General features: G+C 36.3%; 1 protein-coding gene across 10 annotated transcripts in view; it reads right to left on the reverse strand.

The window, feature by feature from the left end:
* ABI3BP (ABI family member 3 binding protein) overlaps positions 1-16,929 on the reverse strand; it is a 291,620-nt gene that overhangs the window by 118,399 nt on the left and 156,292 nt on the right. For 6 of the 10 annotated variants that reach the window (XM_013974409.2, XM_013973792.2, XM_013974524.2 and 3 more), the window contains exons 13-20: positions 16,665-16,736; positions 16,116-16,190; positions 8,513-8,578; positions 7,309-7,383; positions 6,676-6,750; positions 5,677-5,751; positions 4,463-4,534; positions 3,634-3,708 (exon numbers count right to left, since the gene is read on the reverse strand). The exons of 1 other annotated variant lie outside the window; for it this stretch is intronic. In XM_013974409.2, the coding sequence (XP_013829863.2) occupies positions 3,634-3,708; positions 4,463-4,534; positions 5,677-5,751; positions 6,676-6,750; positions 7,309-7,383; positions 8,513-8,578; positions 16,116-16,190; positions 16,665-16,736 (585 nt within the window). The remainder of the gene's footprint in view (positions 1-3,633; positions 3,709-4,462; positions 4,535-5,676; positions 5,752-6,675; positions 6,751-7,308; positions 7,384-8,512; positions 8,579-16,115; positions 16,191-16,664; positions 16,737-16,929) is intronic. 3 more of the 10 variants (XM_013974705.2, XM_013974742.2, XM_013974785.2) reach the window with 3 other exon arrangements.

A 16,929-nucleotide genomic window follows, 5' to 3' on the forward strand; every position in this document is an offset into this window, starting at 1 on the left:
GAATATTCATTGGAAAGACTGATGCTGAAACTACAATATTTTGGCCACCTGAAGCGAAGAACTGACTCATTTGGAAAGACTCTGATGCTGGGTAAGATTGAAGATGGGAGGAGAAGGGGATGACAGAGGATGAGATGGTTGGATGGTATCACTGACTCAATGGACATGAGTTTGAGTAAGCTCCAGGAGTTGGTGATGGACAGGGAGGCCTGGCATGCCGCAGTCCATGGAGTCGCAAAGAGTCAGACACAACTGAGTGACTGAACTGAACTGAAATGCTGAGTATAGTTTGGTACAAAGACTATTTGTTTTTTTTGTTTTGTTTTTTTTAAGAAGATGATCCAATAGCTTTCCTATTCTATAGCACAAAAAGAGTTGATTTCTTTCAGAAGAAAATAAAAAGAGAATCAATTTTTGAAGTAGAAAACAAAGTAAAGATTCTTTGACATTTTTATCCTTACAGAAAGAAATTAATTAATCTAGTCCCTACTGACCAACTTAACAGAACTTAAATCACTGTGTACTTAGATATTTCTTAAATTACATTTACCAGGAATTATCTCTGATATTTCTGGACTACAGGGTGTGGGAAGTTTGGCAGAAGCAAGTAGTGATGTTTTAGAGACTAAAAAGGAAAATATAGTAATAAACAATTTGGATTGAGAATATTTTCACTTGTCTGAAAGCAAGGTATAATAGCACAAGGTGTTACTGAAATGTAGCATAATTTATCAGAATGTCTGTGGCCAAAAAAAGAATTCTGATTTCTCATGAACTTGTCATAGAGTATAACAGATGAATGGCAAAGCTGTAGTAATGTATCAGATAGAAGAACACTAAGAAAAGTAAAAAGTATGTGTGTGTGTGTTGGGGGGGGCAGTGGCAATTGAATGCCTCAGATTCTACAGGAAAAAGGGAAAATAAATAGTAAATATCAGTAATCAAATATGGTAAATATCACAAAACATCCACATCTGAAAATAGCAAAACCCAAAAATTCTCTTGAAACTTCAAGATTATAATTAATGTTTTAATTTCCACACAGTTGCCTTCTAAAAGTATGAAAAAGTAAGATTTGCTACTTTTAGCATCTTTAGATTTCACAAAGATGAAAGAATGCCGCTGTTTTAATTTTATAAAGAAAAATCAGCATTTTTCAGTTCCTGAGACTGAGGCCAAATAGGTATGGCATCCTATCAACTAAGTTTCCAATTCACCCACATAAGAAAATATTATAGTCAGTGGTTATTAAGAAGTCTATCTTCTGATAAGATTTCCTCTATCTCAGCCTTAATGTGTTATGGATAAAGATAAAAAAATGTTCCATAAGAAAGCTGAGTGACACACAAATAACCACACCAATCAGCTCAGCATGAAACAAACAAAAAGTCACGATGGATTTGTGGCCAGAGTACCATTTACTGTTCCATCCGCCATGTCAGAACTGAGTACAATAAACACCCACAATTGGAGGTCTCTCCCTTTCTGCAGATCTTTAAAAGCTCAAAGAGCCAAATGTCATTACAATCTTAATGATTAACTATGAAGGAAAGAATTCTTATTGGATGAGGCAGACAAGCTGGGACATAGTAGATGGCTGAGATTTATAAGAAAGCGCTGGATTTGGCTTGCTAGCCAAAACCAGTGTGGGTTTTTACTCATTAGCTTAACCACAAAGGAAAGCCAAAGGAAAAGCAGCCTTCATGGAAAGTGAAAAAGGAAAAATACGAGTGTGAGGAAAGGACTGGGAAAGTCAAGGAATGGCTCAAATCAAAAAGCTTTTGGTGGTTTATTTGCTCTCTTGAACCTTGGCTACAAAAGAAATCTTTAACAGAGCTATAATGGTGGTTGCCATAAAATGAATACATTTTAAAAAACTAACACCCAAACAGTGGTTTATGGAGAACTAGTCATTACTCTGTGTTGCCTCAGGCCACTCAAAGTCAACTTGAGCTGGCTTAAGTTTAGGCACAGATTATGAAGTATTGATACTTGCTGTTAGGGGAAAACAGTAAATATTCTTAGGTGATAAGAAGGTAGAAATCAAAGCAATATAAGCCCGCTAGCTTCCAAATAATTTATCACATTTTTAAAAGGAAATTTCAAATTAAGAAATATTTTTGTTCAGATACGTTAGAGTGATAAGAACACTCTCCCACCCTAATTTGAATTAATGAATTTCCTCTCAGAAATGTTTTTATTTCCAGAAACCACTAACATTGACAATATAACTTATCACAAGCAAATGATAATTAACATTTAGAGACATTTTTTCAATGTTTTTAAATTTTATCTTGTAACAACATAAATAATTAGAGAAATATTTAAAGCTGGTGACCCAAACATAATGTAATATTTCTCGGTCTACCTGGTGAGAGGACCCTATTCAAAATACAGCCTAAATGTAACAGTTACTACTTTGTTCCAAAGTCCTCTGGGCATAATTTTTAAATAAATGGGCAGGAAACCCTTCTCTCAGCTGTCAGAGTTCTTTGAGTTAAACCCCTAGAGTCCTTGAGTTTATTAGCTATGCTTCTTTCTCCTAACAACCTCTTTTAGTGAGAGTACTTCATTCAGTTTCTCTGACTTGGAAACCTCACTCCTGGTCATGGCATCAACCATACTGCCTCTGCCTAAGCCCTAATTTCTTTCCTTCTGATGCCTACAATACCTGGAAATCTCTCTGCCCTTTTTAAAGGAGTCATGAGAATTCTCTTTCTGAGCAGTTCCATTTTCCTTCCTTACCCATGTCTTTGCAAAAAGACAAATCATGCCCACTTAAGCAAACTTTTGCTATAATAATCCTACTCTGTAAATATACATTGATGAAAAATCCATATTACAGTGAGAAATATATTCTTCCCAAAGCTAAGGCATTAAATTTTTTATGACAATAATGAGTTGTGACAAAGTTCCCCGGATAATCTCATAAATCAACATTTCAGACTATTATATAGATTCTGTATAGATAGAGAAAAAGAAAGATTTAATTATTTAACATGTCCTGCAATCCTTATGCAAGGAATTATCTGTTTTTAATTATATACATAGAATAACCCCTTACTGCAAAACAAAACAAAACAAAACAAAAACAAAACACCTACTTTTCTTCAGCAAATTAATGTCTCCTGAGAAGTAAACAAAAGTCAGTGTTCAGAAATCAGCCCCAGTTTAGAAAGAAGTCATGGAACATTAGGAGACTATAACCCTTACTAGTCATGCACGCTGAGAGCTGAGAAGGCCCCAAACAAGGCAGAGTTCTGAGGGGATGGAAAGACTTCTCCACTTCTCAGCTGAAAGGCTGCTGATCTGAACTCCAAGCAACTTTGGTATTGGAAACTATTTCACAGTCCTAGACAAAGGAGTTCTCAATCATTTCCTCCACTCTCTTTCTGTGCTTTCTCTGTGATGGTTATGCACATAATGAAACACCACACAGCTCAAAGAGATGCTATGATAATATCAGAGGAGCTGGCTCTAATGACATCATTTCATCACATTTTTGCTCTTTCCATGGAAAGATGAATCAAATACCAAAGTGTGAATCAGAAGGTTTTGCTCCAAAGAGTGGCATAAAACAATTTTTCAACCCTACATTTGAAATAATATCAAAACAAAGCTCAGGGTAATTACCAGGTTTGCTGTCTGTCACTTCTGCACTGAGAGGGATTTTAGGTTTCAAAGAAATAAATTGTGTTTTACTGGGAGCTGGAAAAATAAAGAAACAAAATGATCATCAAATCAGTATTTAGACATTTCCGTGTCTGAAACTACAAAAAGAAAACCTATACTTCAAGTGCTATAAACTCATCATCTTGGATGATTTTGGAAATATTCCATTAGAAAATAAACTTTAAAAAAATATTATTTCATAGAGCAGTATTTAATAAAAATATAGTAATAAATTGTCATTTTTTTGAAAAAGCATTTTAAGAAAAAAGGCTTTGCCATGAGTTACCATTACTATACAAAATATGACAGTGATTTTAACCCAGGATTAAAAGATGAAAATTAGTGTAGTGATTTTGCACCTTTTTTCACATTTCTCAGCCATGTCTAAGTTTCTAAACACTCGAAAAAAGAAATGTTTTAAAAGTAATATTTACTGATATGTATAATGTTGTGATCTGTGGCGTAAAGAAATGTTATTAACACCATAACAGAAAGCTGTTTTTCTAAATGAAGTTTGAAATTGAACTATAAAAACAATGATTGTGAAGAAGATGGAAAAGCATCAGTGATTTTACAGCTTTCCAAGGTACAAATGCTGAGTTCACATCCACCAACCACAGTGCCAGCTATCCAAAACTATGAAAGCCATGAAGTTGAGGTACTCTATGAGATACTGAGTACTGTTGAAATGATCCAGTTCGAACAGTGATTGAGACATTCCATAAAAGCTGGCATACTGGACTTTCTGTGGTGAAATGGACTAACACATCTACTAAGGACACATCGTTACCCATTGTTGTCCGTCTAGGTTCAGGACTTTTAGAAATTTTAGGTGTAATTGTTCCAGGACTTGTGGTTCTTTCTGGTGATGGAAAGGGAAAAAAAAAAAAAAAAAATTAACATACTCTAGAAACAATAAAAAAATATCCCCTAAAGAGGAACTGAATGACCCTTTTAAAATCCTGTCATATTTAGTCAGTGTTTACAAAGTATGCAGTGAGTAAAAGTTGGGGTAAAGAATTTTAAAATTGTCATAATAGTATAGGCTATAAAAAAAACTGGAATAAGCAATGGAATAATCAAAGCCTGGTTATTGAGCATGAGTCTGAGTGTACCCTTTAACAATGAAGACTAGCACCTCCAGATTGATAAATTACCTTCACCTCCAACTCTGTGCCATAATACATGCTGTTCCCTTTCCCTTTTCCTCTGCCTAAACCTGACACATATTCTGATATTTATATCCTCAACTCTTACTTTGCTTTTCTGAGCTTCTACTCTAAGAGAGTCTTACAAGCAGGTTATATCATCTTGAGTTGCTCTCATCATTCATGATGTATTATCTTTTTTAAAACTATGAGCAATTGGATAGCCAGAGTCACAGTCTCTGCATCTCAGCCATCACCCTAGTGCAAGACTGAAAACACAGTAGGCAACAAATATGGGAACTGTCAGCCTGAGAAACACTTCTGTATAGACGCCTCGCCAGGAAAATAAATGACCTTATGTATCACTGGGACCGTATAAATCACTACATGTGACTGTTTCTATGTTTATGCAAAAATTCGCATGTAAAAAACATTCATTCACTACAACTGATCTAAAAAGAAATAGCGGCATAAGCATTGTTACTTAGAAATGTGGAGTTAAATACAAAAGAAATATATTAAAGAATTGGAGAATGGGTCTCAGGGGTAGAAGAAGGTGGGCAGTAGACTCCTCTTTTTCAGTCTAAGACTTGAAGTACCTAAAAAAAACCTCTATGTATTATTTTGATTTAAAAAGAATATTTCCAGAAAAAAAGAATATCATTCACATAATTTTCAGTAAAATCTTACTGAAAATGTTTGACTTTTGTTTTTTTACATTAATTATTCATCTTCAGCTAATTCCAAATTTTATAGAGCATCTTCAATCTACAGAATCGTTTCTCTTTATAATAAGTACATGGACATTTCTACTTGGAATTAAATATCCTGAAAGGTTAAATAGACAGTTATTTACCAGGTTTAGTTCTTGGTGTTTTGGGCCTGAGGCGTCGTTTGGGTGTAGAAGGGACAGATGTAGTTTGCAGGGGAGCTGAAAGAAGATTTAATATAGCTTTGGTAACTGATATTTCCCAGGGATCAATAAGATTGTAACTGTAAACTTACAAACTTTTTGAGGTCAAGAACTCCTTGCTATTTCTTTATATCCCTAGAATGCCCAGCATAGGTGTTCAATAAGTACTGATTGAGCCAAAAGAAATTAAATGTTTGTATGAGAAGACACATTTTTCAGTTAAGTGTACTGGAAAGGGAGGGCCCTTGAAGGATTTAAGAACACAAGGTGCAGTTAATTATTCAAAAGATGATTTATCCAACAGCATGGGAGAAGCACAGATATTTGAGATTTAGAGAATGGAACATTCAGAACTCTTTAATTCTATAGCTCACTACTAACGTTATCAGGAGTTAATGAACTTCATTATTTCAGTAATTTTCTATTATAGACTGAAAGCTATTTTACTCTCTTACTCATCTTTCTTCATCATATCCAGGACTGTAGAGCCCACTTGGTGCTCCTTAGACTATCTTGAGAAAAATAGTCTGATCAAGTGGTATCTAATATGCTAATTGAAGGGAACATATTTTAAAAGAATTATCATCTATAATTTTGCTGCTATTTTCTGGTTTGTAAATTTGAAAGAACTATAGAAAGGGAGTCATCCTTCAAAATAATATATGCAAAGACAGCACTGTTACATCATACACCTGAAACTAACAATGTTATATATTAATTTTACCCCAGTTAAAAAATAGAGACCAGGATTATGGAAATTCTTCAAGGATTATCACAAAACTACAAATGACAGATAACCCAGTTCTTTGAAGAGGTTCATCATAGAGAATGAAGGGAAATGTTTACTACTGAAAATATTCTGAGAAGGCCAGTGTGACTTCTGCTTTTTGTCTCTTTATCTGTTCTTTCAAAGTACATAACTATACAGAGGTCATTAATTACCAGGTGTTGTAGGCTGCATTTCAGGACTGGTAAAGATTTCCAGTTTTTGAGAAATAAATGGTGTTTCACTCGGAGCTGAAAACACAAACACCCCATCCCACCAAGTAATTCCAGTTAAAATGAGGTATTTTAAGAGCTTCAACATGCTTTTAGATGGTGATACAAAGCACATGCTAAATGGACATAATGAAGGATGAAAAATGCACGTTGTCTTGGAAAGCTACTGGATGAAAAGACAATTTAAAGTGGGGAAAAGGTCAGGATGAAATTGTTCAGTAGCTGACTCCAGGCAGACTGAGCACACGGAAGAGGGGTGATACAGGCCACAAACATATGAGATGGATGGGATGGAATGATGATGAAGATGTCCATGCAATTTTCAAAGCTTTTCATTCCTTTAAGGATGGAAAAAATATCATTCATTACAGTTCAAAAATGAGAGAGAGAAAGAGAGAGCCTCAAATGGAACATAAGATGCCTGCATTGTAGGGAAAAATATATATTATATTCAGAAAAAGGAAAGAAATAAATGATTAGATGTGATGGAATGAAATGGTCATTTGGAAGAAAGGCATTCACATGGATTTTCTTTTGATGGAAAACAAAGTAGAATTTTTCTGTTAAAAACATTACCCAGTGTTGCCCTTGGCTGTTCAAGAGTTCTAGAAGTTTTAGGTGGGACAGAGTCCAGAAGTGGATCGCTTGTTGCTGTTGGAATAAATGTCAACATTTATAAAAGCAGTAGAAGGCCCCAGGAATAAAATACAAATTCCTGAGTAATAAATTATGCTCAAATGGGGAAAAATATCAAGAACACTTGAGAGATTGCTGACCAACATTTTAAAACTAGTGATTCATTAGGAGTTGAAGATGAGCTCATGTTTAAAAACATATACACTTCAAACGTTAGAAACCATGATAAAACAGTGTTTCATACATTCAACTGTTTTCAACTTTTTTTTTCTGGTTCCTTCCCTCTGTTTCTTAATTGCTAGCTGAATCTGCTCATAACATTGTTTCATCTTTTAAAAATTTCTACTGCTGTTTAAAATTATTTGCCTGTATTTATCACGGTGCCCATATATGGCTACACACACCCCCCAAAATACCAGACATATGTCTTTGTGTGGCAGAGACCAGTGTTATTTACTTTGAATTTCCTGCAGTACCTAATTTAGTAAGTGCATAACAAAATACTTGCTAGAAGAAACCATCAGACTGAATTAAACTCACTATAGGTGGCGCAGTAAGTGAATGCCAAAGTTAGACCCAACTGAACTTCTGTAGACAAATGAGTGGCATGATTGCTCTAGAGCAGGCTTTGTCACCTTGGCACTACTGCCCTTTAGGGTTGGAGAATTCTTTATTGTGGGGATTTTCCTGTACATCGCAGGGGTTTAGCAGCATCCGTGGACTCTACCCACTAGATGTCAGTAACACCTTCCCCACTGGTGACAACCAAAAATACCTGCAGCCATGGCTGAATATTTTCTCAGTGGGAAAAGAACAAAATCACCCCCGATGGAGAACCACTACTCCAGGGAAAGCTCCGAATTCTAAAACCTTTTCAGAATGATTCTGATCACTAGAGCACTAGGCTATTATTTAGTGCGCCTGAGAGGCAACCTAATCTTTCTGTATGTCTCACATATGCAGAGTTTATTTACTGGAGGATGTGGAGACATTATTGTTCAGTGGGAGAAGTGGGCAGAATTCATCTCCCTGACAAAGACTGCCACCTTTCTCCTGTGGAGCTCTAGAGAGTATATTTTTTCACTCTGCAAAAATTGTCAGAATACCTGGCATCCAAAAAAAAGAATGGAGAGGCTGGGTGTACCTGTGTGGGGCTCTGATATCTCAGGCTCATCTGATGTTGTAGGGCTTGAGAAAACATCATAAGTGGCTTTTAAAAGAAAAGGTAAAACAAAAGAGAAGATGTTAATTTTGATTAATTTTAAAAGACTTCATGACATATTTTAATGCTGGCTGAAGGAGGACAGTTGATGTAGGTGCTAGAGCTTGGGCCGTGGGCTACTGGTCTGCTCAGTAAGACTGACGCAATCACTAAAAGACTGGCCTCTAGTCCTTCTTGCTCTGAACTGAACCCCTAGGTTGATGTGAGCTTAGTGCTATTTGTTTACAATGAAGCATGCCAGCTCTAAATCACATAGCTTCAAAGAGTACATACATAAATGAAGTCAGATGGCAATTTTAGGAGACATTTCCAAAGAAGAACAGTCGCACTGAGGTAATTTGCACAAAAACTAGTTTAGTTTTTCTATTTAGTAAAAGTTACCATCATGATGTCTGGATAGAACTTTATAGTTTGCATAGTACTTTATAGTTTGACAGCACTTTCTCACATATCAGCTTGTTTAGCTCTCTTAATATCCTTGAGAAATAGGTAAGGTGGACATTAACCCCACGTTACAGTCAATGGGGTAGTAACTCCATTTCTAGATATTAAAATTGAGATTCACTGGAGTGGAGACATTTGTTAGTGGTCAAATTCTGCATATTTCTCATTCTATTTAGCATGGGCCCACCTTCCTTCTCCTTTGGTAACCATTAGTTTCTTTTTGATTTCTGTAAGTCTTTTTATGTTTTGTAAATAAATTCATTTGTATCACTTTTTATAGTCCATATATAAGGATATCATATGATATCTGTCTTTCTCTGTCTGATCTACTTTGCTTAGTATGATAATCTCCAGATCCATCTATGTTGCCACAAATGGCATTATTCCATTCTTTTTATGACTGAGTGCTATTCCATTGCATATATATAGACTTCTTTTTAAACATAAATTCGTATATGAAAAACCTCATGACCTCATTAGGACAGAAATTGTGCTTGTTACACTCTTTACATACTTCAAGGTTGTACTTCCAGAACCTTGTACACAGGAAGACTTAATGAAATTAATTTGCAAGATTTCCATTACTGTGAACAAATAGCAATGAGTTTAACAGTTGGGTAGTTTATGCTTTTAAGTAAGGATACATGAGAATAAATGAACAGACTCTTTATTTTTAGAGCATACATATGTATGCACACAAATCTCTTCCTCTACTATACAATTACCTTTCATATGTTTGTGTGGTCATACCCTGCCATGGAAATAGAACCCTAAACATATATATGAAGACACAAGGGGAAAATACAACAGGCCAGCAATACGTAGCTGGATGAGAAAGGCATTTATAAACACCATATGCAAAGTTCTGAGTACCATTTAAATAAGGACATAAAGCTCTCTTGCATTTCTTAGAAAAATAAAATACCTTTCTAGTTGGCCTTGAAATTTGTGAAAATATTGCCTACAAGAAAATACTCATGAAGCCAAACCAATGACTTGCTGTAAATCTCTAAGAGGCCACTGCAAATCTAAACCATTCACTACACTTAAATTTTATTTTCCTGATCACAAAGCATCAACACCACCATTTACTCCTATGTTTTCTCTTCTCTAGGTTTAATCCAGTTGGGTGGGCCCGATTTATGCTAATCAACACCTCACAGGCAGACAGTAAGGCCCCAAAAGTAGAGTTCAACCTCTCTTCAACCACTGAGCACACCACCTGTGGCCCAAACTTCCCAACCAGTGTACCACTCCTCGAACATGCTGTTCACTTCAGCTTGCAAGTCTTTAAATAATTTTTAGAGCTTGACTGCATACAGCGATTTACTAAAGCTCTAAAATGTACTGAAAGAACGAAACACTGAAAATAGTAGTAAACTCCTAAAGGGACTTCCCAAAGTGGATTCTAATGTAGACTGAGGTAGACTATCAGTTCTGCCAAGGGAAGTCTCTAAAGATAACTGTTTATTGCTCAAGGGGAAATAATTAGGCCAGAAGGAACTGTCCTCTTAGTAATAAGTTACAGAACAGTTAAAACGGAAAGTCAGTTTGTCTGGACATGTTGGGGGAAGAACAGGCAGGAAAATTTTCTAAGAATGCAAATAAACACAATGGATCATCTTGGGTTATATAAAAAAGCCATTTCTTTATGTGATTAAGATTTCAGATCCCTCCTGGTCCTAAATGATGGTCTTTTAAGGGGATGACCAAGTAAATTAAGGAGGCTTAACACTGAGAGCATTAGCAAGCCAGAAACAAAACACTGACTGCCATCCTCCTTCTCCAACCATATATGGGCTTTAGAAATCATGCATCTGCTCCATCTGTAATAGGATATCTATCTGTCTGTCTGTCTGTCTGTCTGTCTGTGTATCTATCTATCTCTCCCACTTCTGATGACCATATCACATTGGTCATGGTGTCATTTTACTCTCTGCCCTAGGCAGGGGCTGGGAATCCAGTTAATAGCATGATTCAGGCTTCCCACTCAACCCGATCAGTGTGGTCATGTGATATCTACCATCAGTGTCATGGGGTTAATAGGACATCAAGCTATTTCCATGGGGTTGCAGGATCTCTTCAAAGTATACTGCATATGTCCGGGTCTATTCTCCTTAGACATGTGTCCACAGAGTTGAACATGACTGAGCGACTGAACTGATTCTCCTTAGACGTTTTTACACAAGTGAAATGAAGACCCAAGAATCATTTGGTGTACTTCTATTCTCTCTTGCTTCTTTTCTTTCTATTAATTAAATTGGGAGTTTAGGATTAACAGATGCACACTACTGTGTATAAAATAGGTAAACAACAAGGATCTACTGTATAGCACAGGGAACTACACTCAGTATCTTATAGAAACCTGTAATGGAAAGAATCTGAAAAGAATATATATTACATACATATAACCGAATATGTATGTATAACTGAATCAATTGCTGTACACTTGAAATTAACACAACAGTGCAAATTAACTACACTTCAATAAAATGCAAAAAAGAAAGAAAAGTACATGAAAAGAAAATGGTGATGTTGGACCATAAAGATGGTTGAGTGCTGAAGAATTGATGCTTTTGAACTGTGGTGTTGGACAAGACTCTTGAGAGTCCCTTGGACTGCAAGGAGATCACACCAGTCCATCCTAAAGGAAATCAGTCCTGAATATTCACTGGAAGAACTGATGCTGAAGCTGAAGCTCCAATACTTTCGCCACCTGATACAAAGAGCTGACTCACTGGAAAAGACCCCGATGCTGGGAAAGATTGAAGGTGGGAGGGGAAGGGGACAACAGAGGATGAGACGGTTGGATGGCATCACCAACTCAGTGGACATGAGTTTGAGTGAGCTCTAGGAGATGGTGAAGGACAGGGAAGCCTGGTGTGCTGCAGTCCATGTGGTTGCAAAGAGTCAGACATGATTAAGCAACTGAACAAAACTCCCTTTGCTTCCAGGGACTTCTCGAAGATTGATACGATGGTGTATGTACAACCCTTTGAATCTCTTAACATAAAACTGTTATGCAAATACAAAATCATATTATTCCAGTGAAGAAGTACTCCAACAAGCTTGTACACATGCATGCAGACCCACAACTCATCGAGGGGTAAAGGTCCTGAGAGCTTTCCCAGAGCTCATTCTATAGTAATAGAAATCATGGTCAACTGGCCACTTTCCAATAGAACATAAGACCGATTCTATTGCATCATCAGAGAGACTGACTTTTCTAAATGATCGTTACAAGCGCTTAAGTATTTCTAAAATGTGGCCAACTTTTTTATAATACAGAATTTATACATAAGTTTACATTTTGGCATATAGTGAAAGAGCAGATCTTTATAATTTCCTTTCTGAATTTTAAGAAAAGTTGGATTTTCCAAGGAAGTCAAAATCAATCAACCCTACTTAAACATATGTTAGAGGAGGTTTAAACAAAATAAAATTCCAAATAATGAGATCACAAAATGCTGTGCTAATGAAGTATTAGGGCCAATAGGCTAAAAGTAGGGAAGAATAGGTTTGATGACTGCACTTCTCAGATTTCCTAGGACAGTCCAAATTCCAAATACCCTGTCCCACTCTTGCCATCAACTATTGAAATGATTCCAATATTCAATATGCAAGTTAGAATTTCCATATAGGTTTTTATAGCCAAAAGTAATATAGAAATCTTTATGATAGTATGCATTTGGATCATTTGATACAGAGTATGAAGTAAATGTGGAAAATGAATCTAGCAAATTCTGAAGCAAAATGAATTTCACAAACGGTATTGATAAATGTTTAATGGTTGATGAAGAGACAAGCAGCCTCTGGCATCCAAGTGCTGGCCAGGCACTCATAGCCTGGCTGTGGTGTTTGCCTACTGGACATCAGCAGTTGAGAACACCAATATCAGACAAGTTCACCTGGTGACCAAGATGGACCAAGGCAAAAACAAGACCATTCTGTAACTGTGTGGAACACAAATGCAAGGACACAAAAATTACTGTCCTCATATCCTGGCTAATATCTTTATCAATCACAGCTATAGTCTCACTCCTCTTTTCTTGCCTTCTAGTTAAGAATTATTAAAATTTTCTATCACAGATTCCTCCCATTTTCAACCAATATCCAGTTCAGAGCAAAGCTTCACTTTTTTAAACCCTCCCCAGAATTACCTAACACAAGACTAAATCCCATAAGATACCCTTCCCAACATCCTCTTACTAAGAGATCTGCAGTTCCTCATGGTCTACAATCTCATTGTTACAATAAGTAAATAAACTTAACTTTGTTCAAATATAGCAGAAGGTAACTGACAGTAAATACAGATGCACTGTATTTCAACATAGAAAACAAAATGTGTTCATTTCACTGTAATATGATTAATATCAGCTGAAATATATAATCTCTTCAAAAGATATAACAACTAAAAACAAGACAAATGTTTTTATGTACCAGCATTCAAGTACTGTCTCTGCCTCTCTCTCTCTTCTTAATTCTCAACTAATTGCATTAGGAAGCCATGTGAGTAACTGGAAAATACAGTAATCATATATGTTGAAACTAAACAGGAAATAGAAACTTAGTGCATGTATAAATTCACAAAATCAATGAAGAAACAAAGGCTGAAATGAATGAAAGGATCGCGTGAATATATCAACTTTTAAAATCACAAATAACACATATTAAAATCTGAAATCAAACATGTTAGGAAGATCCCACAGAATGCTTAAACGAGAGGTAGATGTGAGCGTTAAAGCCTTAGCAGAAACAAGAAATACTTAACCATCCACTTCGAGAAATCAACTTTACATTGATTTCTCTGGCCCACTGTCCTGTAATTGACCACATTTGATGCTTCTTATCTGCACCATGGAAAATATTATAGACTATAGTGAAAAGGTAGTGCTTCTTCAACTTTAATGCTCATACAAATCACCTGGAGATCTTGTTAAACAGCAGATCTTGATTCATTAGATTTGAAGTAGAGTCCAAGACTCAGCCTTTCTAACAAGTTCCCTGGTGATGCCAATGCTGCCTGTCCAAACATCAGACCAAGTAGCCCGGACATAACCATTCAATATTCCAAGGGCAGACTAGGGAGTTTCTGTGGCTGATTCTTATGCCTGCAACCATATCTACTGAACCCTTACAGCCCATGACCAGCTCCAGCACTTCATCTAGACACAGCTGGCAGCTGATGGTTTTTGAAAGTTCCCTGGCATCCTAAGGTGGACCTGGCAGGAATGAGGCAGCTGAATAATAAACTGCTTCCTGCTGCATTAGCCTCTATTCATAGCCCACCAGGGCAAAACCAGAATTAAAGGAACCTTTCTTTTATTAGGATTTCCAGTCTCATCTATCTGTATCCTCTTTGTAACTTCACAATCTTCACCTCCCAGCATATTCTCCCTATTCCCCAAAGCTCACTTCAATTCAGGCTTTATATATAATTCGTATCCTAGGCATTAAAATCACAGAAGGGGTTTCCTGGAGGTTTTGGTCAGTTTGCTCTTAAATAATCATAGACACCAAAAATATAGAGGCTGGTCAAGAGAAGACCAGGAAAATCTATGTCCCCATGTTTATAACCTAAAAGTTAAGAGATAAAAGGGACCTAAGTGGTATATGGTTCAGTGGGCCCTAACAGTCCTCGGTTTGGTAGATGTGATGCTTGTATAGGATGGGGGGTTGGGTGGGTGTCAGGTAAGCTCTGCCATAATGAAGCAGATAAACCAGCACACACGCCCACAGATGAGCCTTGTTCCACAGTCAGTGCCGTGGGGGAGTATGAAACTCCACCCGATTTTATACTCAAGTAACCTAGGTTCTGAAGGTAGTCTTGCACCAACAGTTAGTAATTGCAGTAGAATTTTAAGGGCAGGGACATGGGGAATTAAGGCTTAGAAAGACCCAATTTAAGGCTTCTCTAGATTGGCTGACACCCACAGCCAACTTACAGATGTTTTCCCACTTGGGAAAACTAGGGGAGACTGTAACAGACACACTTAGTTCATTTGATGCCATCTTTGTATCTTTTGCTAAGATGTGAATCCATTATGCTCACCAGAGAGAGATAATTTGACTAAGATCTATGGGTCCATAAGCCCATGCTCATCCTTTCTCAAACCAGTCATACGCTGAACTCCTTCCTGAAGAATATCACAGAATGGTGGTGTGTTTAATGTCATTACATGAATGTCTAACTACATTGCATGCTAGTTATAGGTGCTAAAAGAATCACAACCAGAAGGTTCACAAAATTAAAAATAAGTGAAACAAAGATCATGGAAGTAATCACACAAAGTGGTTTATGAGGCTTTCTTACACTTCTCGCATGCTAAATAATTTCTTTGGTTGACTGCTAGACATCAAAGAAAAGATGTAAAGGTAAAAATGTTTGAGAAAAAAAAATCTATTTTTTGAAAAGGAAAGCTATTTCCCTCAATCAGTTTTCGTGTTAGAACACAAGAATTCTCAGGAGAAAAAAGCCGATTGCTACAGTTTACAAAAGAGCGAACCAAGATCCAGAAAAGTAGAGAAAAATAGCTAAAATATGTGGTTGGTAGTAAAGCCAGGATTGGAACCAAGGTCCAGTATTAGTGTTAAGACCTGTGGTCTCTCCTCTAAATTACAATATGTTTACAGATTTTAGGACTCAGTAATAATTTCTTGCATGTGGTAAACTCTCAAATGTTCACTGAATATTTTATTGAAAAAGAAGCAAATATCTACCTGAAATGAAATACTAAATTCATATTGTTAAATAAGACTACCATAGAGCTTATTTTTGTTACTGTTCTCATGTCAGAAAAGAGATCTCTAGAAATTCAATGAGCCAACTTGCAGTTCATCTTCTAGTCAGACTTCTAACTGTATATCCAGACATTAAAACAGATCTTTAGAACAAATGCAAAAACATTTTGCTTTTATATTGACAAAAATGAAATTAATCTAAGCACCAAGAATAGATTATAGCTTTACCATTTACTACAAATATATGGATAATCAGTTAAAGAACCTATAGAAATAAAAATAAGAGAAGTTATTCAATACTGTTGCTCCAATCTATTAAAAAAAAAAAGAATGCAATTACCAGTTTGCGGTGGTAGAATTTTGGAATCTTCAGATATTTTACTTGTAGGCACAATCTCTGGCTTTTCACTTGAAGCTACAGCAAAAAAAGAAATGGAATTCACTGAAAAATTTTTTTTTTGAGAGGATAGAGAGACATAAATAGATTGCTTGTGTCGTTAAATGGCTACCAGTAGCCTGAAATAAAAAAACACACACTGATCCAACTAAACATCATTATATACCAAGAAGCAATCAATACACTACACTCATTCAGAGAGCATTTGAACAGGGACTAGATGGAGACCAGAGTTTGGTGTCATACTCTTAATGTTTCTAAGGACAGAAGACTAACCAAATTGGCTCTCTGGAATTAACAGACTAATAATTGTTATTGAATTTGTAGAAAAGTCAATCAGAGAAAAAAAAAAGTCAACCACTTGTTTGGCTGAGTCAGACTGAAATCATCAGCTCATTGAGGTTTGCACAGCTAGGATCCAGTAAACGTGTCCTATAGAATTAAGCAGTCACCACCCACAACTGAACAGCAGATTCAAGGTACTGTTATTACCCAAGGTGCCCCCAGGTTTCTCAAAAGGGAAAGGTGTTTTTGCCTGAGGAAATTCTGGAAGCCTTTTCGGAGCTGCAACAAAATACACAAGAGATGTTACGACTTGAAGTGCAAGTAAGAGAAAGATTTTTAAAATCTCAAGCTTGCAGAAACAAGAAACAATCACAAAAATGAAAATTACTCAGGAAAAGTAAGGGACTGTTAGTAGTACATATATTTATTTACTCCTGTGTTTCAGTGATGGATGATATAAGACAGCTTTTTT

Source organism: Capra hircus, chromosome 1 (genome assembly GCF_001704415.2).
Source record: "Capra hircus breed San Clemente chromosome 1, ASM170441v1, whole genome shotgun sequence".
In the NCBI taxonomy this organism is placed as follows: Eukaryota; Metazoa; Chordata; class Mammalia; order Artiodactyla; family Bovidae; genus Capra; species Capra hircus.